Source organism: Pavona decussata, unplaced genomic scaffold, assembly GCF_977016875.1.
Source record: "Pavona decussata unplaced genomic scaffold, jaPavDecu1.1 SCAFFOLD_124, whole genome shotgun sequence".
Taxonomy (NCBI): domain Eukaryota; kingdom Metazoa; phylum Cnidaria; class Anthozoa; order Scleractinia; family Agariciidae; genus Pavona; species Pavona decussata.
The window spans coordinates 1,946,489-1,972,277 of NW_028145538.1; the positions used below are offsets into that span (position 1 = coordinate 1,946,489).

General features: G+C 37.1%; 1 protein-coding gene and 1 long non-coding RNA gene across 3 annotated transcripts in view; both read right to left on the bottom strand.

The window, feature by feature from the left end:
• The window catches only part of LOC146469410 (uncharacterized), a 38,208-nt gene that overhangs the window by 9,381 nt on the left and 3,038 nt on the right, over positions 1-25,789 (bottom strand). The window contains exons 3-6 of the mRNA XM_085123287.1: positions 3,855-3,969; positions 3,518-3,646; positions 1,428-1,556; positions 1,182-1,304 (exon numbers count right to left, since the gene is read on the bottom strand). Of these exons, the coding sequence (XP_084979413.1) occupies positions 1,182-1,304; positions 1,428-1,556; positions 3,518-3,646; positions 3,855-3,969 (496 nt within the window). The remainder of the gene's footprint in view (positions 1-1,181; positions 1,305-1,427; positions 1,557-3,517; positions 3,647-3,854; positions 3,970-25,789) is intronic.
• Positions 4,487-10,089, bottom strand: LOC146469411 (uncharacterized). Of its 2 annotated transcripts, none has more exons than XR_014867226.1 (3): positions 9,435-10,089; positions 6,803-7,712; positions 4,487-6,194 (listed from the first exon to the last, which is right to left on the bottom strand). It is a non-coding gene; the product is annotated as an uncharacterized LOC146469411 (long non-coding RNA). The 2 variants fall into 2 exon arrangements; XR_014867227.1 differs by having other exon boundaries at positions 6,803-6,896; positions 9,435-9,989.

The window sequence follows — 25,789 nt, forward strand, 5'->3', positions numbered from 1 at the left end:
AGTTTTCAGAATAGCCCTTGTTTAACATATTAGAACTTGATACCTTATCATGGTGTAATGATATTATAATATTTTGAGGCATATTTTTCAGAGGACTTTTTAAGTCAACAACCTGCCACGACTGAACATTTATAATTATCTCACTACGGCGAACCTCACGGAATGCCATTGCTTTTTTTTTTTTTGGGGGGGGGGGGGGGGGATTACAACGAAGGAAAACCAAACAATCGTGTAAGTCTCCTTTCCTTTTTTTTGTCAATAGAACTTTGTGGGGTTGCGTCCTGGCCATTGGGCTGTTTTTGGTCCGGGTGTAGCCTAACAATAATTTTGCATCATTCACAAATACCTCTCACTGTTACACCTGAGTATCCCCCCTCCCTTCCCCGGGCTCCATCTATTGCTTCATTGCAATTTTCTCCAGTCAAACAATTTGCTCGAAACAGCCAAAGTTAACCTTTAATCTGTTGTCTTGCAAATCAATACTCTGATTGGCAATATAGTGCAGAAATATATAGTGCTTTAGCGTTATTTTCTTTTCTGTTTTTTGCCCATCCATAATTTCTAATTACCCTTTAACTTGTGCGAGCGAGAATTATTTTACACCTAAACTGTTTTTCAACTGAGCTCATTACATATGTACTGGCTTCATTTCAGTGAGGCATGCCCATCTCTGGCTTTTACTGACAGGCTGAACGCATCAGTCATGCTGCATTAAAGATCACTTAATCATAGCTGTATTTATTTTAATGTTTAACATTGAACTTCTCCTTACAATACCTTATATGTACACGTACGTATTGACTGTTACACCAAAATAGATTGATTCTTCGAATTATGAAAATTAAATTATACATCGCTTAATAATAATAATAATAATGATAATAATAATAATAATAATAATAATAATAATAATAATAATAATAATAATAATAATAATAAACAAATTACATGAAAATAATCCTGAGGTCAGTCTACAAACAACCTGCCCTTTCAACGAATCACAGACGTGCCTTTCTAAAATTGCCTTCCAAAATTGCCTGTGTAATAACTTGTTTAAAAAACGATAAGTTCTGCGCGACGCTACCAAACTAGCACAAAGAGGAAGTTCACATGTCAAACAAGAGTACAAGTTCGAAATTCTTTAGATTCCCTATGCCGGTTTATAAATATAAGTCACTTACGTTTGCACTCGACCCCGTCGCCTTCAAATCCCAGTTTACAAGAACAGTTGTAAGATCCAACAGTGTTGACACACTCGGCTTCCTTGTGACATTTGTGATCATCCTTAGTGCATTCATCGATATCTGCCAAAGAAAGACGCGTCTTAGTAAAACCAGGAAATCTTTAAAAAAATCTTTACTGATTCTTAAAAGAATCATTAAAAACTTATCAACTTAATATGAATACATTATACTTCATTAACATACCGTCACAGTTGCTGATACCGTCCCCAGTGAAACCACTTGGACACGTGCAACGAAATGAACCATCACTGTTATGACAGTCTGCTTTATGGTGGCAGTTGTTGGTTGCGCTGCTTGAACATTCATCGATATCTACGCAAAATAAATTACACTTATTAAACTTTTGTGCTCCTCATATATAAGGGGCACCCAACGTATCGTTTCGGTGAATTATCTGTTCCCCCAGAATTTTCTAGAGGGAATTTTCACCACGAACTTTCGTGATATGGGAAATTTAAGGCCTAGTGTTTTCGGATTGATAAAAATGTTGTTTCGGGTACCGAAAAAAGGTCAGCTAAGATTTTCGGAAAGGAAATAAGATCTAAGGTTTTCGGGAAATGGACAAAAATGCTTTAATGGCTAATTTCGAAAAGACTCAAGTTTCCCTAGAATGACCGAACCGATAAAGATATTATAGCGCAACCTAAAATGAACCTATAGAGCTTGAAAGCCACTCCAGATCGCCTAAAATAACGTTTCAAAGGATCTGAGGGAAAATTGTCGATGAGTGCCCCTGATATATGCTGTAGCTTTCTGGATTAAAAACTATTGTACGGTCTAACATTTCGTTTAATATGACTTATTAATATTACTTAATAAGCTTTTGTGCTCCCCGTATATACTGTAGCTTTTCTGGATTAAAAACTAACATTATACGTTTAATACGTCTAACATTACGTTGAATATTAGGTACACATTTGCCTTTAGGTAAAAGGAATGACAATCAAGGAGAGGCTACTTCTTAAATATAGCTGTGGTCACACTACAAGCTTTTACCATGGGGATATAGATTTACCGTAGGAAAATTTTCCTGAATTCACCTGAGGTAAATTTATCCTATGTTTCACTTTTCCAATGTGAAAATGTCACACTTGGTTAAAAATTACAAAAGATTCAAATTGGCGAATGTGCTAGGACTTGTTATAGTGTTAGACGTGTTTGCGTCGGCTACGTAAGGTGTATGTCGCGCGAAAAGATAGCTATTGTGGTAAATTGGTTAAGGCGGCTTTTCTTCGGGATTCAGGTTGTCGAAGGAACAAAAATAAATATTTTGATTAGGCAAAGATCATAAAAGATTACGAATAAAAAAAGGAAATCATAGAATATTCGTAAAATGTAGGATACAAAACTGAATTATACTTTATACATGATAGCTGTACATCGCGCCATGATAAGCCGCAAGTGGATAAATGCACTTTTGCCTTACTTCACATGCATTAAAAATAGTTTCACCACATGATATAATTCCAGATCTGTCAGCAATATACTTGCTGACAAGCGCCGATTGGTTTGTTTGCATGCGATTTCATGTTTCCCATTCTGTTGCTTTGGGGTAACTGTCAAGTGTTGTTTAGCTAATGTAAGGGTATGTTATCGACTTTGATTTTAGAATACAGTTGTTATTTCCTTTCGAAAGTTTTGATGGATATTTCAAAGATTAGAGTTAATTTTAATGGTTGTGCTGTGGACAGGTTTGCCTATTTCCTTAAACCTCGGCTTGGTCCTCCACGAAGGTTGAAATCAAGGAAAAACACTTTAAAAGGATTTTATCAGCCTGATTGGTTTCCCTTTCTATCTATTTTTTAGAACAGCTGTGATGTTCTTTCCTGTTAGAGTATTTTGGCAAAACCAATTCTTATCTCCGGCTGGGACCATGTGGCCTTGGTTGAATTACAGTTGTAAACTGTTTACAGCACACTATAAAGTAAGGCCTGATTTGAGTGATAAAGTATTGTGTAGAATAGTCGTCAAGAACAAAGAAGAACTACAAAGATTCCTGGTGCCTCTCTGTTGTGTCAAGCGAGTGTCTTATACAAGGGCAAACCGTTTGTTCTTGATGGATCACAGCTCCATCAGCTAAAATTTTCCCGACGTAATTTCTCTCGGAAAAAATCGGTCGCACTGTACCGTGCGTTTCCCACGGTAAAATGTCTGTAGTGTGACCATAGCTTATGTCTCTTGCAAATAATTGTAGAATTTATTCTTCATTATAATTTGAGAATAATTCATCGCATACGAACGTAATATTAATGCATTATACTTCATTATCATACCGTTGCAGTTGCTGATGCCGTCCCCAGTGAAACCACTTTGACACGTGCAGCGAAATGAACCGTCATTGTTATGGCAGTCTGCTTTCTGGTGGCAGTTGTTAGATGCACTACTTGAACATTCATTGATATCTGCGTGGAGAGAATGACGCTTAGGCCTTTGTACTCCTTTCATATACTGTACCAAAAGTCTTATGGCGTCTTATCTCATCAGACTTAATATTAGGAAAGGAATTAATGTTATATAATCTTCAGAAAATCAAATATAAATTAAGTTTTTGCGACACGTGCGCTTCCAAAACTTAGCTCTTTGGCTGATATCCCCTAACGTAAACCTCACCTTGGTCACAGTTTTTTCCAGTTCTTCCTCCTCGGCAGTCACAGATATAGTCATTTTTGTCGTACAGTGGACGACATGTTCCTCCATGAATGCATGGGAAGCTCTCACAGGGACTCTGAGAAAAGTAACGATGAAAACCTTGTTGAACTATCATCAGAAAGCCCTTCGTGTTTAATTTGTGGGAAGTTTTTCGTTTCCGGCTTTTTATCATTATACCGTATTCCACTGGAAAACTTGGACCGTTTACAGACTTCAATAAAGTTAACTAAATCTCTGAAAAATGTCTACATTTTACTTGTAAATTTCGATGTCTGTAAATTTGCACACTTACAGAGATTTTATAAACCGTATAAAATCTCTGTAAATTTCACCCCATTTTGTGTCTTAAGATCGCATGAAATGTCTGTAAAATCCTTCCTTTTTCCTTGTAAATTTTGTCCGAAATCTACAGACATTTTATAACGTATATACTAATCCTTGTAAAATCTGCACATTTTCTCTGTAAAAAAAAGCTTAGAAAAAAACTTTGTAAAACGAAGAATATAAAACGTCAATGAAACGTCTGTAAAAATCAAACAAAAATTACTGCATAAAATGTTAGTATAATGTACACAAATAAACTACACATAATGTCAACAAAAAGTACATTTAATGTCTGTAAAATGTATACAGTTTAATCTCTGTAAATTATTCACATTTTCTCTGTAAAAAACCGGCTGTTTAAAAAACAGAATACAACAGCCAAAACACAAAATACCAATAAAATCTCTGCAAAAAAGCTAAAATCAGACCATAAAATATTACTAAAATTGTCATAAATCAAGTGCATATAATGTCTTTATAATGTAAACATTTTATTACAACAAATCTCTGCAACAGGTACCCTGCTGCTTTCCCCTCATAGTCATAAACCACACACACACAAAAAAAAACTTCTTAATTAGTAGGCACCGTCCTTAAGTCACTCTGTTCTATACAAGTTTACTTGTAATTTTCATGGGGAATTAGTGTAAATTGAATTGAATTTTAAATAAAATGCATATTCATAAATCCTTTAAATTAATACAAAAGAAATAATCTATATCAAATTTGTAATGCCAGAAATATATAATCTATAATAAGCAAAACAAAGGTATGATATATAAGCGTGTCCGAACTCTCTCAACATATCTAAAGCCCCATTCACACCAACAAAACATGTTTAATTAAACCAGGTTTAACAAAATGAAAACTGGTAACAGAAAGCTGAACCATTGGCTTTGACATAGGATTCAAGTAAACTTTAACTTATGCTTTCATTTGTGCTAAATCTGTAGTCGACAAAAATCCAAAAGCAGCTTTTATGAAGGAAACAATTTTAAATTTTGTTTAACTAAACAGCTTTCAAACGTGTTTAAGCCTTGGTGTGAATGGGGCATAAGACTCTTAAAGGAAGACATACAGTACATATACTGCCGTCAATTGGTAAATTAGAGATGCATAAGCCTATAAGGCATAAACACCTGTATTATTATTATTACTATTGCTTAAAAAATCTCAACCCTGTCAACATAACTATGACTCTCAACAGAAGCCATTTTTTTTTCAAATGGTTAATTAGAGATGCATAAGTGTATGAAGCATAAACGTTTGTAGTACTATATATCATTTAAAAACTCTCAACTCTCTCAACATAACTAAGACTCTCAACAGAAGCCATATTTTTTTTAAATGGTAAATTAGAGATGCATAAGCATATGAAACTTAAACGTTTGTAGTACTATATATCATTTAAAAACTCTGAACTCTCTATACATAACTATGATTCTCAACAGAAGCCATAGAGATTTTACTAGGCAGAGCCATTTTCAAAAGTTTCTGGTCCCAGTTCATGCCTACTCAGAAGGGCACTGAACTCGTCCATTAGTCATTTAGTCACACTGAAAAAAAAATGCATCTAGATGATCTGAACCTACTGTAAATGTACAGTGTGATTTACATATATCAAGTGGCATTTACTTTTTCTATCAGATTTATATGCAGGACATGTTTATGCTGTCACCTTTTCAAGAGTACTTGTCTTGATATAAGTGAACGTTTCTTTGCCCTTCTAATTAGTTAACCAGGACCAGATTATCCTTGGAAATAACTTTTTCTAAGTTTTTTTCCCCTTAATTTTGCCCTCTTTAAAAAGTTCTTTCCCTAGAAGAACTATAAAACCTCCTTTGTGAATGACTGGCTACTGGGCAGTCATATGCCCAATGTGGTTAGTTCCTTTTTAGCTGTTATGATTATTACCTCATTCACTTTAGTTGCCTTTAAATAGAAAAGACCAGTTATAATGGCCATGTGCTTGGGTATCTGAAAGCGATCAAGAGCAAACAATGTTAACAAGTGTAAAATATGTTGTCTAATCCTAATGAAACAGTGTCCTGTGTTTGACTGAAAACTGTATCTGTTTCCAAGGCCAATAAAATGAATTGTTTCCTCTGTACACATACATGAACTGCAGTTTATTGTATGTTTCAGGATTTAGGAAACGAAAAAGTTACAGTGAGGGATGTTCCTTTCCTTATTGTGGTCAATACTATGTTTTTCTGCCAAAGTGCCAGGAGTTATTGAATACATGTAGTTATCAGGAATGACAATTTTCATACAACCAACAAAGTTTCCAGTATCAAAGCAAACTGCAGCTGGGTCTTAAATGTTGTCAATTTTAGTAATGAGCTTATTCCTTATCTTCGGAACATAACGGTAATGATACTATGCATATCACCAATATGCAACAGCATATTCTTTGAGGAAATGAAATTGCTCTGTTTTTTTTATTTCTAGATGAGATATATTTGTAAATGCATTTAATAAAACATAGTAGAAGTCCACACATCATTGGAAATATTCTGTTGGAAATTGCATTCACTGCCATTGCCTTTATTATTTTTGGTTACAAGAATGGTACTGTTCCTTACCATTTCATTTTTCAGTAATTCCAGTTTGTTTTGTTCCATTTTTTTTCAACCTCTCCTTCTCATAGGGTGATAGTGAGTTCCTAGTTACACCAGGCTAAGAAATAAAAAAAAAATGTACCCATCATTAAAAACTGCAAAACCAGATCAACCACAACATGTTAAGTTACATGTAGGAGTAGAGATTGAGAATATTCAGAACTACTGTATGTAAATTAATTTTTCTATTATTGTAACTGCAAAGGCAGGCACAGTGGTCAAACATGATTATTCCATTTGAGTCCACGTCAAACTGTCTGGGTTCAAGCCACAGTCATTGTGTTGTGTTGTGTGCTTGGGTAACACACATGTACATCTACATGTACTTATCTCAGTTTTTCACAAGCACTTAGCTAGAAAAATGAAACTTGGGTGTCCAATGAGTATGTTTCTTAAAAACATTTCAAAGGATCAAGTGAATTTTAATTTTTTTTTTTTTTTAATTGAGCAAAGGACATCTGGACACCCCTCTGGGTAAAGCCTTGTTTCCTCATACATGAACAATATCCAATACTTCTTTTAAAATCTAACGTTTCCCCATTGTCCTTGCAGCTACATGTATACTTACACTTGAATTATCTGCAACCTCACTATTGCTGCCATTGCTTTGACCACAAGTATTGACTGAGGGAAACACTAATTTATTACTTTTCTGTGATCAGGCTTTTCATTCATTGTTATTTGCTATTATTGAGAATGATATTTTTCAGTAATGAAAATTATTGTAGCTAAATATATATAATTTTGTAACATCCAACGTCCAACGTCCAACAGTCAAAAGTGACTTATCTCGTTGAGCAGGATTTGGTGCCTTCACTCTGAAGCTCAGTATAGTCTTGAGTATCGGCCTTGACAACAATATTGAGTAGAAAATCTGTAGTAAAACAGAAAATTGAGTGTTTTAAGTGAGTTCTTCTGAATGATCACAGTGATCTTGTTGGTTTTTGAGTAAAATGAGGGTATTCAGCCTTTAACTAACATCTGAGGTGGCAGTTACATGTACAAGAATATACACCCAATGGGAATGAAATTGATCATGAACTGATCTCCATGCATACAACTTCATTCAAATCAAGATCACGTCTTTATGCACCTATCATCGGCCATCCCCTGGGGGGGGGACCCTGGGAAAGGGAGGGGACTTTGTAAAGGATCCTATCGAAGTTTATAATTTCCCCCTCCTTAATGGAGACAAAGAGTAGTCAAAGTTAAGAAATTTTCCTCCCAGAGGGGGATCATATTGAACAGTATGAAGCCAAAGTAAACTTACCGTATTTTCTCGATTTAACGCCCCCGGCGTTTATTTAAAATTCGGCAGTTTTGACACGGCGTCTTTTCGAGGCCGGCGTATATTAATGAAATGCGATTTTCAGCCATTTTTCGAGGTTTATTTATTATTACCGATCCTCGGAAACCTAGGGGCAGTTTGTCAGTGCTGGACGATTTTTTCGCTGTACAGCAACTATCCAAGTTATGTTACGCTGGTATTTTTTCTTTAAACGTTTATTAAAATACCAAAACAGCATACCGTACATGTACTTGGTATGTCCTAACAGTGCCATTCAAGAGGTTACTATTTACTTGTAACCAGTCCTTGTGACCTCGGCCCCTAATAAACACCGGGAGCCCGATTAAACGCACTCTGCGTTTATTTAAAAATCGGCAGTTTTGACCCGGCGTTTATACGAAGCCGGCGTTTAATCGGGGTCTGGCGTTTAATCGAGAAAATACGGTAATCAATAAAGATGGCCCAGCTTACCTGACTAGCAAACAGTACTTGCTTGACTTAAAAATAAGCAACAGTGTTCATGTCAATTAAAATTTTACATGTTCATTTATTCACAACTGTTGCCAAAACTACAAATAATGATATATTGTAAAAAAAGGTTATTTTTTACATGGTTTTCACACAATTTCAACATTTCATCTTGCTGCACAGCCAGCTTATCAATATTGTGTGTCAAATTGTGGTGGTTATACACAGTACCACTGCCAACCTCGTAACCCCAGGGTCTCTCCTCTTCAGGTTGTACCTCTGCTGTGTTGGCTTGGACTTTCACGGAATGTTTATCACAATACTGACAACTATTTAAGTCAAGTATATTCTCTACAATTTATTCGTCACATGTTAAGAATTTGCAGGCAAACAATAGATTAAAAACATTAGCGAAAGAGTTACATTCACTCTTAGTTTACAAAGTCCCCTGTTTTCCCCGTGGTGTAAGGCTTTTGGAAACCAAACCTCCCTCATTTCCCCCACCTCCAGGGTAAAATAATCGTTCAAATCTCCAAATTAAGTCCCCACATAAAGTTGTATCTGTCCGGGGTCCCCCCCCCCCCCAGGGGATGGGCGATGAAAGGTGCATAAGTCTTCAGCTTTAATATACCAAGACATTATATTAAAACAGCTACAAAAAATAATATTTACTTCCTCGTAAAAACAATTGCAAAGGCTTTATATTAAAAATAAATAGGGAATGAATGTCTACTTCAAAAATCTCGAATTCAAGAGGGGCAATTGCACTCGCCCAGAAGATCTATAAAATCACACATTTTTTACGCAGTCTTTAATCAAAATTAATGTGTGAAATCTTACCTGTACTTTCTAAAGGTAGTTGTCCACATGTGCTGCCTTAATTCATCGTTTTCTCGCTTAACAAAGGTAAAAATCTAGAGAAAATGTCTCCTGAACGCTTGAATCCCGCCTAAAATCCCCAAAAAACTAAAACTGAAACGGTCTTTTCCGGAGCCTGCAGTGCCATAGCTGCTGACCAAAATGGTTTTGTTCATGCTCAGTCTTCCCGGTCTGAATGAAATCCAAGATGGCTGCCGGTACTCAGTGACTCTCGCCGCTTTCTTGTTCATTTCAAAAGCTAGCATTGCGCATGAAGGTCGTTGGAATTATGATTCAAAGCATTGCTGTTCTTTTTGACATTAAATGGAGTCAAGATTCATCAAAGAAGGTTTGAAAGTAATAGTGTTTTCACAAGTGTACGACCAATTGTATTATCTTAAGACTAAGTTTTTGCTTTTCTGGTATTAAAGCTTTCCTTGAAAGGAAGCCAGTTGCAAATACTAATATCAGTTACTCATCTTTGTTTTATGTCTTTATATGTCCAATTAAAATAACATACATGGTTTACGATGTGAATTGCAATATATTGTAGTTCTTTCTTTTGAGCTAGAGTTAAAAATAGGCTATTTAGTTAGATGACCACTATAAGTAGAGGAGACTTCTCCTCTCAGCTACATTTCTGTTTTTGTAACACAATAATAAAGTTATTATTATTATTATTATTATTATTATTATTATTATTATTATTATTATTATTATTATAATACAGTTCACTCTTGTGGTATAGACAACAAGTACATACTGCTCTTTCTCTTTCTCCTGCTCTTTCTCGGAATGGTTGAAAGTTGAGTGTATGGTTCAGATTAAAACTTACAACAAAGAAACTCTGAATTGTAAATTCCAGTGTACAGTGAAGTTCTGATTGGTGTTGGTACAAAACAGCTCCCTTAAAATCATATTTTGTAATGGCTGAACAAATATGAAAATTATGTACATTGTAAATCAAGCTTAAACTCAGCTGAATAAAAAAGGAATAAAATATAATACGTTATTTAACCATGCATAGAAGATTTTAAAAACAATTTTTTAATTTTTTTTTTAAGAGTCAATGTCTGAGAAAACCGGGCAAAATCTGAAAAAGCTGAAAGATGGGGGTCGGCCAAATTATTCCATGCTAGCATCATAGATAGGTTAGGTGGACTTACGGATAAATATACTAAAGTTTACTCTTCAAGTGTTTTGGTATAGGAGATATGAGATCCACTCTCCATCACCCCCTCAGGTCCTAGTTTTTCTGGTAAATTTGACCCAAATTTGACAGTCAGCAAAAACTGTACAATTTAGCGAACGGAGTTCGTATTTTGCACCTGATATAAATGGTCATAGAACTTCTTCTTAAAAGCCAGAGATATGCGAAATAAGCAAAAGTCACTCTACAACATTTAGTTTTGGAATACCTATATTTCGCATCTGCGAATGAGCAAGAAATTAGCCATATTCGAACTCACGCAGAACACACAACTAAATCTTCAGCAAAAATCGGATGCTAAAACCAAATACTCTTACCTTCCCTCTATCACAATCACCAATAATCTTTTTGGGCCATTCAAACAGCAAGATGCTTCACCACCTCCATTACTCCTACCACTCGTTGTCATGTACAGCACGACACGACGCAAGCAATGTGCCGATTAAGCCGCTCTTGGATTCCACCTTGGATTTCTCCACGGTTAAATATATGCAGTTGACTAAAGTGGTACCAAAAAAATCAGAACCCCTCTCTGGCCAATTTAACAGAAGGAAAATTTAAAAAGAAATATGAACTAAACAGAACGACGCCATCTTGAGATGGATTGCTCTCAAGGGACTGGGACCTACTTATTTTTACTTTGGGTAGGGAGGGGACAGGGAAGGACCTATTGCCGGCGCATTGTTGCTAGAAACGTCTGTCGCGATAAACAGCTCAAGATCTGAACAAATAATGACATGAACGAATCATGCTCAAAATAGAACCAGCAGAACCGAGCATAACGTCATTGGATTTTTTTTGAGCGCGCGGCTTTTGATGTACATTTCCACCGTCAAGAAATCAGAGATATTCAACTTCGCGTTCTTCACAACTCGATAAACCACGCTAAAGCATGAACTACTGGAATTGTTGAATTTAATAACAAAAATTGCAATGCCTTTACAAGAAAGTTTCCGTTTAGTAACTTCGAAAGAAGTACCGTTATTTGACACTTGTGCTACATAACACTAGTAAAACAAATCGCTGTACATGCAATGTATAAGCAAACTGATCACAGTTATAACTCAATAAATTGACTCTCCTAGGTTAATCTCTTTACTCGACACGCTCCCCTCTGAATCACTGAGGAAAGCTGAAATATAATCTCTACATTTACCGCAAAGCAATCAGATTGGATGTGTGAAATAACAAGAAACAGTGTCATGGAATTGTTCTACCTTTGAAATAAACTGCGTAAAACTAAAGATAACTGACGGAAAATGTGTGCTTGATATTTAGAAAAAATAATTTTCCTTGCAGATCCCCTTTGGGTTGGAATTTCCTTTTTCCTATAGATAACTGCCTTTTCCAAGGTATGTTTGTGCTTGCTTCCGATCTTTTGTTTACTTATTTTGCACTTTGCTGGTTCCGTTGGTCTGTCAATGAACACATGACGTAAAGCGAAATATTTACCTAGGAGCCCTCACTGAATACGTCATTTGCTTTTAATAAAAGCGTTGGACTTATCATTCCGGCTTGTCATGTACACCAGAAGGCCCTTACGAGTATGCGCTTTTTGGTTATAAAAGTTGCTGTTGAAAACTTACACAACAAATTAACAAAAAATTAGTTTTGGCTGTATTATCTCCGCTTTGATACCTTGATAAATATGATAAATATGATAGGAGAATAAACAAATAACATCACGTTAACATAGAATCTGCAACGCCCAACTCTTAAACTCTACTGGGATCATCACAAAATTGTCTCCGAGTGGAATAAATAAAGAAGTTATATATCGGTCCAAGGGAACAGTATTCTTACTATTAATTCAAAACATTCACCTTAAGCTTATCCTCAAATTTTGAGGTAGCATCCTCCACTTTAAATCTGCTTGAATGGCCTTTACGACAAGTGTTACACAGGGCTGAAACAATATTTGAAATGTTGATTTCAATTGAATGAGATGTTTGTTACATTGTAACAAAACAATGCATCTGATAAATTAGCAGAGATTTCCGAACTCATAAGAAACTTCACGTAAGGTGAAAATATCTTTAGGTAACATATAAAGAGTAAATTAATTACCAAAAATAGGTGAATTGCGAGAAAATAATTTAAATATTGGCTTATTGTACATACCGGATCCTATTGGAACTGAAACTTGAAACTCCGGGGATATTTCTTCCGACACCTGTTTGTTTACCCGACGAGGATTTTTTAATTTTTTCGCTTCACCTCTGTGAGATGGGCGAGAACAACTGGATTTTAACTTCTGGTAATGTGTTGTTAATTCGTATTTGTGCTTTGGACATTTCCCTGTCTTCCTCTGATAGATCGAGAATGCAATCCCGGTGCGATTGAGAATAACATCAGCCTCGTTAATCCGTGTCCCTAAGCCTCGACTTCGATCCACTGACACCCAGATTAGTTAGATAATCTGTTAAATCCTTTCTGCATGATTTTAGAGGAATAACATAAAGCTCATTTGGTGCGTATGGTGTTGGACCGTGTTGGACTGTCAACAGTTGAAAATGAGCAGCTCATTTTGCGTTGTACATTACGCTTCTGACTGCAATGTAAATACTGTCGCAAAAGACTGGAGCGAAGACCATATGTCACGTAATAAATGTAAATATGGTAAGAACGAAATTGTCATAAAATACTTTTGTACGTGTATAGTCTATTACGATATAAAATAATCTGACGTTATTTTTTCGGATTTTTTCCCTTTGTATTGAAACAAAATAGAGTTTCTGCAAGTGAATCTACAAACAAGACCTCCAACTGGGCTACCGTATTGTTTCTCCAAATTACTCTTGTGTTTTTGGCTCTTATTTGATTCGTTGTAATTCCGTCTTTGACAGTACAAGACATCTTGACCCAGAAACTTCGCCTAATCAAAGCCTACAAAATGCAAATTAGATTTCAAAACGATTTTCCCTGCTCATCAAGCATAACAACATGTACGTCATTTAATATGCAAGGAAAATGGTAAATGGTTGTCACTCTCGTTGGTATCTTCATTTCCCAATAGTTTGTTATTCCTTCTTATTTACAGCATGAGCCTAAACCAGCCTTCCTTAAGTCAAAAAGCTTATTTATGAAAAAACAGCGTGGAACAATCATCCATGGCCAGCTAGCCCCTGGCTCTCTTACAACCAATCAACTAGTTCCCAGTCTATCCCGAGTGAACAAATTCAACATGGCGTCGTTTTGTTTATTTTCGCGTTTTCTTAATTTTCTTTCCGTTAAATTCACAACAGAGGGGATTTGAATTTTTTGTGGAACTAATTTGATCAACTGAATATTTTTAACTTAAGACAAACCCAAAGCAAAATCCAAGAGCGGCTTAAACAGCACATTGATTGCGTCGTGTCGTGCTGTACATGACATCGAGTAGTAGAAGAAATGGAGGTGATGTAGCATCTTGCTGTTTGAATGACCCAAAAAGATTATTGCTGATTTTAATAGATGGAAGGTAAGAGTGTTTGGTTTTGGCATTCAGTTTTTGCTGAAGTTTTAGTTGTGTGTTCTGCGTGAAGTCGAAAATGGCTAATTTATTGCTCATTTGCAGATACGAAATATAGGTATTCCAAAACTAAATGTTGTAGAGTGACTTTTGCTTATTTCGCATATCTCTGGCTTTCTACAAGAAGTTCTATGCCCATTTATATCAGGTGCAAAATACGAACTCCGTTCGCTAAATTGTACAGTTTTTGCTGGCTGTCAAATTTGGGTCAAATTTACCAGAAAAACTAGGACCTGAGGGGGTGATGGAGAGTGGATCTCATATCTCCTATACCAAAACACTTGAAGAGCAAACTTTAGTATATTTATCCATAAGTCCACCTAACCTATCTATGATGTTAGTATGGAATGATTTGGCCGACCCCGATCTTTGACCACCTGCCTGTTTTTCTCAGACAATAACTCTTAAATAAACTCTAGTAAGCAGCACACAGCAAAAGATCTTGTCAATTTCTTTATTTTCTCCTACCGGTTTCGTCTGATAACACAGACTTCGTCAGGGAGTTTGAACAAGATAGTGAGGAAACTTCTTTTATTCTTAATCATTGCAGTACAAATCACGTTCCAACAAGGGTGTGAACAAAAAACACCCACAAAGCATTACGTGCAGGATATACATGTAACGGAAATCCTGCTTTACACTGAAAATGTGAAATGTTTAAGTTTGGGACTCATGGATTTAATGTTAAATCTGTGAGCCCCAAAAGTTATGGGTGGTTACAGAATAGAAGACAATCAGCACTTTTGATTTTACAAAGACAGTGCTCCAATGAGAATTATGTATTATTCAGCAATGACAGGCAAACACGGAAAAAGAAAACAACATCCTGCATACTGCTAGGATTGGAATGTCAATGAGTGGCATATGTGCAATGAAAGGAAACGTAATGTAATATTTTTAAGCCATGTGAACAAATGAGAATGATGTATTATTCAGTTATGACACAGGCAAACTAGGAAAAAGAAATTCTGAGTGCTCCTATCAGGAGTCGAACCTAAGACCTTCCAATTACTAGTTCGGCCTTCCAATAATTGGATGGTTCGGATGCTCTACCACTGAGCCACAGGAGACTCATGGGTGCTAAGGCCATTAAACTTGGTTTATGGGACAAACATCCTGCATACTGCTAGGATTGGAATGTCAATGAGTGGCATAAATTATGTGCAATAATTCCAAATGATTCCAAAACAAAACATTAATGACAAAGCACTGCATGTGGATGCATACATGTAAATACTTCTTCATGTTAAATATGATAGGTCTACTGGCATCCATGTTTAAAAAACACCTTTGTTTAGACTCTGAAGAATTTTGTAGTTTAATATTTAAAGTAACTTGCCACAGTTTTCAAGTGTAAATCTTGATAAATATTCCTCTAAAATGAAATGCTTTGCTTCATTGTATTGTTATTTTGAAGTATATGGGTGCATTCCTTTGGGATAATCCAGATCAGGATCAGGGCAGAGGAATAGATCCTGATCTGGATCATCCCAAATTAATGCAGCCTTAGTCTGTTGCTGCCAATAACCTTTTTGGTACTCATTGTTTATTATGGAACAGACAGCAAGTAGCGTAGCCAATCAAATTATAGAACTCTTGACTAGCAGATTCATACTAATAATAAATAGCCAGGCCTAAGGACGAAAAAAAGAAAATTATATGCAAGGTCATGGCTGCGTTGCTTGTACAGGTTGAATGCTGGGAAGGCACATCTTATTGCCATTCCTAATGCTTACAGTCTTACATGTACACCCTGCGGATGTGCGACACATGTAGGCTGAATTTTTTCGTGTTCAACTGGAATGTCAGGAATGCAATAACTAGTGTCTGGCCACACGTGACTAGATTCACTCAATGCATAGAGTCAGTTTGGTTATCAAAAATCGCAACAGTTTTGCTGCAATTTGACCCATTTTTCCCCAAAACCAGACCCGCTTGCTCATTACACAACAAGTCAGTTTATAGCCTTCGTTTAGATCTATACCAGAACTAACACGGTTCAGTTATGATACTGACAGTTGTTATTCTCCTAAAACCTGCCCAACTGTTTGCCTCGACTCGCGTCGGCTTAATCAAGATATAAGTAAGTAGCGATGTGACGATCACACTGTCATTAGATGTGTTCCTGCTGTTACCAGCTGTTTAATACTTAAGAGTGCCTGACTGTAACTTTCGAGAATCGCTGGCCAAGCTTGAAAAATCGAAACTCCTGATAATTTGCCTGAAGTTTACTTTTGGGGAACTATCTTCGAAAATATTATTTGAATGTTCTGGAAAATTATAGTTTTCGAGAATTTTGGAGAAAAGGAAATTACGGGTTTTGCCTCATTAATTATGCAAAAATCTTACTCAAAATTAGCCAAGTTTAATACGCTTGTGTTGAAATAGTACGCAACGTTACAAAACGAGATCGGTTTTGAATAAGAGCATAACTCCCCTACTTTCTATCAATGGGACCTATGTAATTTTTTGTAGAACTTTGGAGGGTTTATGGCTCTTTGAAAAATTGACATTTTGAGGACTTCGCGATGAGGTGAAAATTGAATAAGATTGATGGTTTAAAATGCATCTTGGTATGTCAGGTATCGACTCGAGAGGAACATTGTCATAAAGTTTGGGTCTTCGTCTTTGATAATATGAAATAAAAAATCTGGGCAATCAATGCACGCGCTGACGAAAACCAAAGTTAGTGAGGCTTCGTTAACACATTTGCATAATTCGCCGCTGTTGAGAAAAAGTTGTTGTGGCGACTCGGTGAAAACATTGACCCAGGCTATCTTCAAATGGTCATTTTTTCTCATATTGCATTTGCCTGTTTCGCTTTCTTGTTTAATAACGTGGTAGAAAAGGTCTGGACAAAAAAATGCACGCCATCGGGAAAGAAGACATTCGCCAAATTCTGGTGGGAAATTTGCATAATGCAAATCTCCAAATAAATCTTTCTGCAAAGAAATCTGATTGGGGAAGTTTTGTGAAGAGACTATTTGACCGAAACACTCCATATCAAAGGAGTCAAAACAACCTTTAATTATCCTATTTCAACAAATAATTGTCGAATCTTTACCTTTAAAAATTAATGGTGCCAAACTGATACTCGCTATTGTGTTACCTGCGTCACGTCAAGAGCTGTCGATATGTCTTAAAAGATGCCCGCAAACACACATGCACAGATACACGCTTCAAAACCTGTGTGCCAATTTCCGTTTAACAAAAAAAATAACTCAGTTTATACCTACAGTCCACATTGGCTGTAGGGCATGCATTTATCTTTGTCGAATGCCAACAAGAGAAACACGGGTATCTTAATGACACTGCATACACGCAATGTCTACTGCGTACATCACAGGTAGCCGAAGCTCTGTGAGCGTTCAAAAGAAATTCGTTTGACCTTTTTATTGTCACGTTGTAATTTGAGTGTCACGATGAGTGTTGCGCAATGGCGTAAATTATGAGAGTTTGTATGGGAATTTGCGAACGTGTTTTGGAGTCGAAAATAAAGGGAATAAATTGAACAAAAATGGCTTACCTCGTCTCTCGATCTCTTGCCAGTGTTTGTGTGCCATATTTTGGCCATTTCAGTACGATTCCAGTGGATTTTTAAAGGTTTGCTGGACATTTTCCTCGCTCTATATCCTGCTATAAATATATCTATCCCCAAAATCTTGGTGACTTCAGTCCCCTGTAATTTACTTTCGAAGACTTGCGCACGTTATCAACGCGGCCAGAATACGATAAAATGAGCGGACAAAGGACTACGGACCACGGACTGCGTATAAAAGAGGTACTAAGGTAAGTGTATAATAGGAGGACTACGTACTACGCACTAGGCTTAAAGGAGAACTGGAAGTCTGAAAATCATATCTTTCTTGTATCCATTTTCAATAAGTTTAAGATGTATAAAATTAAGTTTCGGTAGTTGTTTTTGTCCCTTTATTATTGTTTTTGAGAAACAAAAAATGGACTGGGAATAAAATAGTGAGGATCGACAGTCCAAACATAAAATCTTGCTTTATCTCAGCGAAACAGCTGAATTTTTAATACGCGCTGAAGAGAGCCCGGCATTTTCGATTTTTAGCATTCATCTCAGGGCTCGATTTGCTGAAAACTTGCTCTTGCAGTGCAGATTAAATGCGCAAAAGGATGTTTGATGATCATTGATCGTGATCAAACTATGAGCCCATGTGCACAATCATGTAGATGTCGTACATGCATGCAGTAGACGTTGCGTGTATACAGTGTCACTAAGATACCCGTGTTTTTGTTGTTGACATTCGACAAAGGTAAATACATGCCATACAGCCAATGTGGACTGTAGGGCATGCAGTCAGTCCGCAGTCCGTAGTCCGTAGTCCATAGTCCTCCTATACCGTTTTGTACTACCTCTTTTATACCCAGTCCGTGGTCCACAGTTCTTCGTCTGCGACTCACGTTTTATACTGACTGCGTTGTTAACGTTGCAATTTTTTTTCTAAAAATACTTTTGATACCGAAGTGACCAAGATTTTGGGGGTATAGATATATATAGTAGGATACCGTATAGAGAAAGGAAAATTTTCAGCGAACCTAAAACCCACTGGAATCGTACTGAAATGGGCAAAATATGGCACACAAACACTGGCAACATATCAAGGGGAAAAGGTAAGCCATTTTTGTTCAATTCATGCCCTTTACTTTTCGACTCCAAAACACGTTCGTAAATTCCAAAACAAATCCTTATAATTTACGCCATTGTGTAACACTCATCGAGACATGACAAGGTAGGCAGTGCGTGTCCACAGTGTCACTGAGATACCCGTGTTTCTCTTGTTGACATTCAACAAAGATAAATGCATGCCCTACAGCCAATGCAGACTGTTGGTATAAACTTTTTTTTCTTTTTTTTTTTTGTTTTGTTAAACGGAAATTGACACACAGATTTTGAAGCGTGTATTCGTGCATGTGTGATATTTCATACCAGTAATTAGGTTAAAGTATGGCGTGCCGGCTGACATTGTTTTTCAGTCGCTTGTGAAGGTACAGTATCAAACAACACGAAAGGAGAGTTTTTTTTTAACTGACCCGCTTCTGAGTGATCATTATTTAGAAGCCACTGAAAAAGGTTGGACTGGCTATTTGAAAAGCGCTCCACTAAACAAACTTGATTTAATTAAAAATGTTCGCTTTGACCGACTCTATGTCTAACTTTCATACCTCATTTGACAAGGGTGTATTTTTTAAACGTGGTTCCAGTGTCCTGTGAACGTTTTATTTTTATCAAAACCGCTTATTTGCCAGCAAATAAAGGTCTTTATTCTAGTTGTTGTAAATGGCAATTTCGCAGCACAAGTTGGTTTCTGGGCATTATGTCATCAATAATATGTCGACAGGTATTGACGTGACGCAGGTAACGCAATAGCGAGTATCAGTTTGGCACTATTAATTTTTAAAGGTAAAGATTCGACAATTATTTGTTGAAATAGGATAATTAAAGGTTGTTTTGACTCCTTTGATATGGAGTGTTTCGGTCAAATAGTCTCTTCACGAAACTTTCCCAATCAGATTTCTTTGCAGAAAGATTTATTGGGAGATTTGCATTATGCAAATTTCCCAATTTCGACAATTATTTGTTGAAATCGGATTATAAAACGTTGTTTTAACTCCTCTTATATGGAGTGTTACGGGTCTCTTCACGAAACCTTCCCAATCAGATTCCTTTGCAGAAAGATTTATTGGGAGATTTGCATTATGCAAATTTCCCACCAGAATTTGGCGAATATTTTCTTTCCCGGTGGCGTGCCTTTTTTTTTGTCCAGACCTTTTCTGTCACGTTGTTAAACAAGAAAGCGAAACAGACAAATGCAATATGAGAAAAAATGACCATTTGAAGATAGCCTGGGTCAATGCTTTCACCGAGTCGCCACAACAACTTTTTCTCAACAGTTGCGAATTATGCAAATTTGTTAACGAAGCCTCGCTAACTTTGGTTTTCGTCAGCGCGTGCATTGATTGCCCAGATTTTTTATTTCATATTATCAAAGACGGAGACCCAAACTTTATCACAATGTTCCTCTCGAGTCGATACCTGACATACCAAGATGCATTTTAAACCATCAATCTTATTCAATTTTCACCTCATCGCGAAGTCCTCAAAATGTCAATTTTTCAAAAGGCCATAAACCCTCCCAAGTTCTACAAAAGTTTACATAGGTCCTATTGATAGAAAGTAGGTGAGTTATGCGCTTATTCAAAACCGACCTCGTTTTGTAGCGTTGCGTACTGTCTCAACACAAGCGTATTAAACTTGGCTAATTTTGAGTAAGATTTTTGCATAATTAATGAGGCAAAACCCGTAATTTCGTTTTCTCCAAAATTCTCGAAAACTATAAATATCCAGAACATTCAAATAATATTTTCGAAGATAGTTCCCCAAAAGGAAACTTCAGGCAAATTATCAGGAGTTTCGATTTTTCAAGCTTGGCCAGCGGTTCTCGAAAGTTACAGTCAGGCACTCTTAAGTTATTTTTTGTCTCGAAGTTAACACAAAATTGTTATTGCAACGATTTCTTGTCGACACTTCCTAACCAATGGTTACTCCTGGAGGATTTACTCACCTGCCATTGAAATAGACAACAAGTTTCTCTGAGCCCTGTCCATGTCCGCTATATTGAATTGATACCGATGACCGACAATGGGCAGGTCAACGAGCAGTGCCTATGAGACCCGGGTGTACAGCGAGCTGATCGACAAAGTTGGCGGACAACAAATGATTTCGTAAATGACACGACAATTTACAGAGATTTTATAATGCCCTGCTTATGACAATTTACAGAGATTTTATAATGCCCTGCTTATGACAATTTACAGAGATTTTATAATGCCCTGCTTATGACAATTTACAGAGATTTCATAATGCCCTGCTTATGACAATTTACAGAGATTTTATGCGCCAGTTTACAGAGAATTTGAATTGAAATGCCAGTGCTACTTTTTATAGACATTTTAGACGTTAAAGAAAATCATTGTAAAAGTAAGATTTACAAGCATTCTTCGCAGATTTCATTAAGTCTGTAAATTTCCCATTTTTACTTCAGTTGAATTTTACAGACATTTCATGGATATTCTAGAAAGAGGACATTGAGAAAACTGTATGAAATGTCTGCCAAAAAGATTTTACAAACATTTTGCATTCGATAAATAAAAGTAGGCAGAATTTAATTCTTGTAAAAAGTCTGTAAATTCTACATTAACAAACATTTCATCAAGTCTGTAAATGGTCCAGATTTTCCAGTGTTCTGTAATGGTATGATTGCTTTAAAAAAATAAAGGGAAAGTACGTCAGTAATCGGATGAGTTTAACATATCGAGTTTCACCTTATATGCCGCGTAAAATTTTGCTTATTTTAACGCTAATTAAATTTGCGTTGGTTTCTGATTGCTCAGATTCTTTCCATAAAGCTTTCGGTAGTATCACCAGAAGCTTTATTGAAGAAATCTGGGCATAAAATGAGTGGACAGACTCTACTCTTATTCTGTTTGTGAGTTAGCTAACGCAAAGGCCTTTAATTAATTACAAAGTAAATTTAACTATACCAAGATTGCGTAAAGTCTAACCAATGAGGTGTTAGGGTGGATTCGACTAGGTTTATAGTTGAGATTCTTTGTGAAAAGCGTTCTTCCTTCCCTTGCCATCAGAGTGTTCATATCAACAGACAAGTTGTTTCCTCACATTTTGTGCAGCGAGTTGTGTATCTGACTAGCATGGTATTTGAAAGCGGCCCATGGGTCTTGAAATCACCGATTAACAAACTTTTTGGTATCGCTGTAGGAAGTCTTACTTTTAGCTTACATGCAATTTTGCACAAATTACTTTAATGTTTAATATTTATGTTGTTGCTGTTGTTGTTGTTGTTGTTGTTCTTGTGTGTGTGTGTGTGTTTTTATTCTCCAAAGCTATGAATGTGGCTAGATAAAATTTAATAATGTTTTTATTATTTGAAACAAGTATGCGGAAAAGCATTAAATATTTGAAGGAAAACTTGTTCTTGTCAACCAGTTCATAATTTATCTTTACCACACCTTTTTTTAACTGGGAGTAATTGCTGAAGTATTGATTTTTTTCCCCTAAAAATATCAATTTGAGTTCAAAAAGGAATGCCCCTTTAAAAACTAAGGAAGTAAGCATTCAGAGCCAAGATGGAAATGGGTGCAAATTTCAACAGTTAACAACGAAACAGTACGAGGGCGCAAAAGTTCCTATTGACTTGATATTACGCATGTATTAACCAGACATCTAAAGCTTTAACAGCGGCTGTCCGTAAAAATCAAACATTTCGCGGCAAGGGTGGAACATTCGATTTCTTTCATATTTTAAAGTTAGATAGGCTAGGATATAACTGAAATCACTGTATAATTTTTTCGGTAAAATATCCTTTCATTTCAAAGCAAAAAGCAATTAACAAAAATCCGTTAAAATCGTCATTTGAGGCGCTAAATCATTACACGGGTTTGAGAGCCTCGCATGCCAAGACAAATCATTCTACCGCCTTTGAAAATTCCAATCTCTAAATATCTGTTGGAATGATTTTGGGCGATATTGCGTTGCCCTTTGTATACGAAATAATTTAATTTCGAAGGCATACATACAATTCACTGCAGTAAAAGTACTTCGTGAATAAAATTAATTTTCACCATTTGCGAAACAATGTCAATACCTACTGATGAAGATCACTACATCCTTTACCTACCACTCTGACTGGTTCGGAAAGCGTGGCATATCCTGGCACATTTCCGTGGTCTATAGAAGATCTGACAGTCAGTTACAGTGGCAAGGATATATTCACGTTCTCCAGTCGTGCAGTTAGGGCAGTATCTCTGTGATATCAATTATACAGGATGTGCTTCGCTCTGTCAAAGCCGATTATCCAAACGTTACGAAGGCCTATTTTCGGCAGTACAACGCTGGATGCTATCATTCGTCCGTAATGATCCTTGCCAGTTTCGTGCCCTGTAAGTTCGAATTTTACAGGAGTCCAAATCAGACGCATTGATTTCAGTGATCCACAGGGCGGCAAGGGGGCTGGAGATCGCTTGCGGGCCCATGTAAGACTCACGTGCACAGTTTCATCAATGAAGGCCATGATGTCACGAATGTCACTCAATTAAAAGACGCTGTTGTCTCGCATGGAGGAATTGATGGCGTCCGCGTAGCGTGTCTGGATGTAATTACAACGACATCACCAGTCAGCGAAACAGCGAAGATCCAAAATGCCAGTAAACTCAACAACTTTGAGTTTACAGAAGGTGGTATCAAAGGCATGGAAGGCATATGACATTGGCAGAGGAAAAGAAATCAAGGCCGATTCCTTGATAGCAGGTAACGTTCAGTCTTGAAGTTTTTGTTGTTGTTGTTATTGCTTGCATTTGAGACCCTCGACTATTTTAAAATTCTAAGAAAACCCCTAAGTAATCGGAAAAATCAACTCAAAACTAACGAGAGCAACGGAAAATATAGCACTACACAAAGTTCCTTTGAAGCTAAAACACAATGCACTGAATTTATTCGTTTACCCATCGTTTTGACACTTATAAATTTCCCTACTTACAGAATCCGAAAACAGGTGGTTAGAATCTACATTTTTTCCGGGGAAATTCAAGTCTCTCGGCCATAAAGACAAAAAGCATGTTGGCGACGACGAGTCTCCCAAAACAAAAGAGAGTTCCAGTGACATTCAGAAGAGTCAGACTAACCATGGTGTACACACTTGCCCAAAGAGTGGATCATTAAAAGGGTTTTCTGGAGACATTCGGCATTGACGAAACATTTATCCTCTGAGAAATGCATACGGTCCCTGGAAAAACACACTCATGAATCTTGGCAAGCTTGGCTTTCAGCAGGTTTTAGAAGAGGGCGTTGGCGTTGTGCCAACCCCAAGAACCAGCAGTGTTGTAAGTAAACAGTCCAGAGAACGTTTAGCAGAGGGATGGGCGTTGCGACCAGCTAAGAAGGTGTATCGTTTTAGTGAAAAACGGAAGGCCTACCTCACTGCTAAATTCATCATTGGTCAGTCTACTGGGCGGAAAGTCGACTCATATTTCTCCCGCCTTAAGCGACAACTCGCCAACAGACCCATGAAGTCGACCTTGCAGCTATTGAAGAAAAAATAAACTTTTCTGCGGCCAGAGACGAAGTGATGGCTACTCTCACCCTACAGCATCCAATAATTTTTGACCAATTGGCAATACAACATCTGTGCCATGGAGAAGAATACACAATGAAGAGCTAGAGGGTTTCGTTCGCGCAGGTGATTTGCCAAGTCCTCAATATCGACATCCCCAATTTATCAGATCGCCGTAAAGCTCAATACCTGAAGTTGCTTAAAGAAGCCCTCAATGCTTGCAGTTGCCAAAGCCAAGAAATTGACTACTGAAAATGTGACTCTAGAAAGTGCTTTCCCTTAAAATAGAGAAGGAAACCCCCCTTTCCACTTCTACCAATCTGTCGGTCATTTCTGTAAATAACATTTTATGTCAGTAAAGAAAAACAAGTGGACATCTTAGCCTCGGTTTTCGCCGCTCACTCGGCTTCGATCTTGTCCTTCCCCGTGAAGAGACTTTCGAGGGCCAGAGCGCGGGCTCACTTCCAAAACGGCTGCTGGTAATTGAGCCTACAAAAATCTCAAATACTTCAGTTGTAAGGGACGGACCATTGCAAAAGTTATGGGGGGTGGAGAATTTTAGAGCAGCATGAATTTTTTCCTCAACATTTTCCTTGCATGAGCTCTTTTAGGCCAATGCGGGAGTACTTTTAAGGCTAATCGGCGTGCGGGAATTTTTTTCATAAGATATTAACATACATACAAAAATTTCTGCAATCTAATTGGCGGAGAGCGTCTTAATTTATCCTAAATGCAGTACAGAAATGTGAAATTGAGTGCAGAAAGTTGAAATTAGTTCCACAAAGGTGAAATTAAAATGATTGACAGGTACGCAAATTTGCAAATCGCCTGTATCGAAACAAAATGGCGAACAGGTTCGAAGAGAGTAACAGCATTTTAATTCGAAGTTTAAAGGAAAATGCAAGGAAACTTAACAAAGCAGAAACAACAGGCTAAAAGTTTGGAGGTCTTGGACAGCACAAACGGTTACGACTGACCAAAATATTGAAAACTATAAACCGGAGGCACTCAACAAAATTATTGAGTATTTCCGTACGCAAAAAAGACGGGAAAGACTATACGAGCATGGCAGTCTTCGCACTGTACTCAATTGAACGTTACCTAAGAAGGCAAGGTTACGAATACTCCACAATTAGAAACCGAGAGTAAAAAAGTTCAAAGCAAGTTCTTGAAGATAAAGCTCGGCCACTGCGACAACAAGGTAAGCTTAAAGTCAAGCAGCCGAAGTCTGACAAACACCTAATTAAATGAGCTGTGGAAAAGCAAAAGGCTTTGAAGCACAAGTCGTGGTACAAACGGTTTGGTGGCTCCTGACTCAATATTTTGGCCTAAGGCATCATGTTCGGCTTGGACGAAAACAAACGTTGATTCACTGAGAACCAGACTAAAACACGCCACTCTGGACTGTTTGCAAAGCCCCGGCTCCTGAAATCCAGTCAGTTCGAAAACATGCCGTGGACGA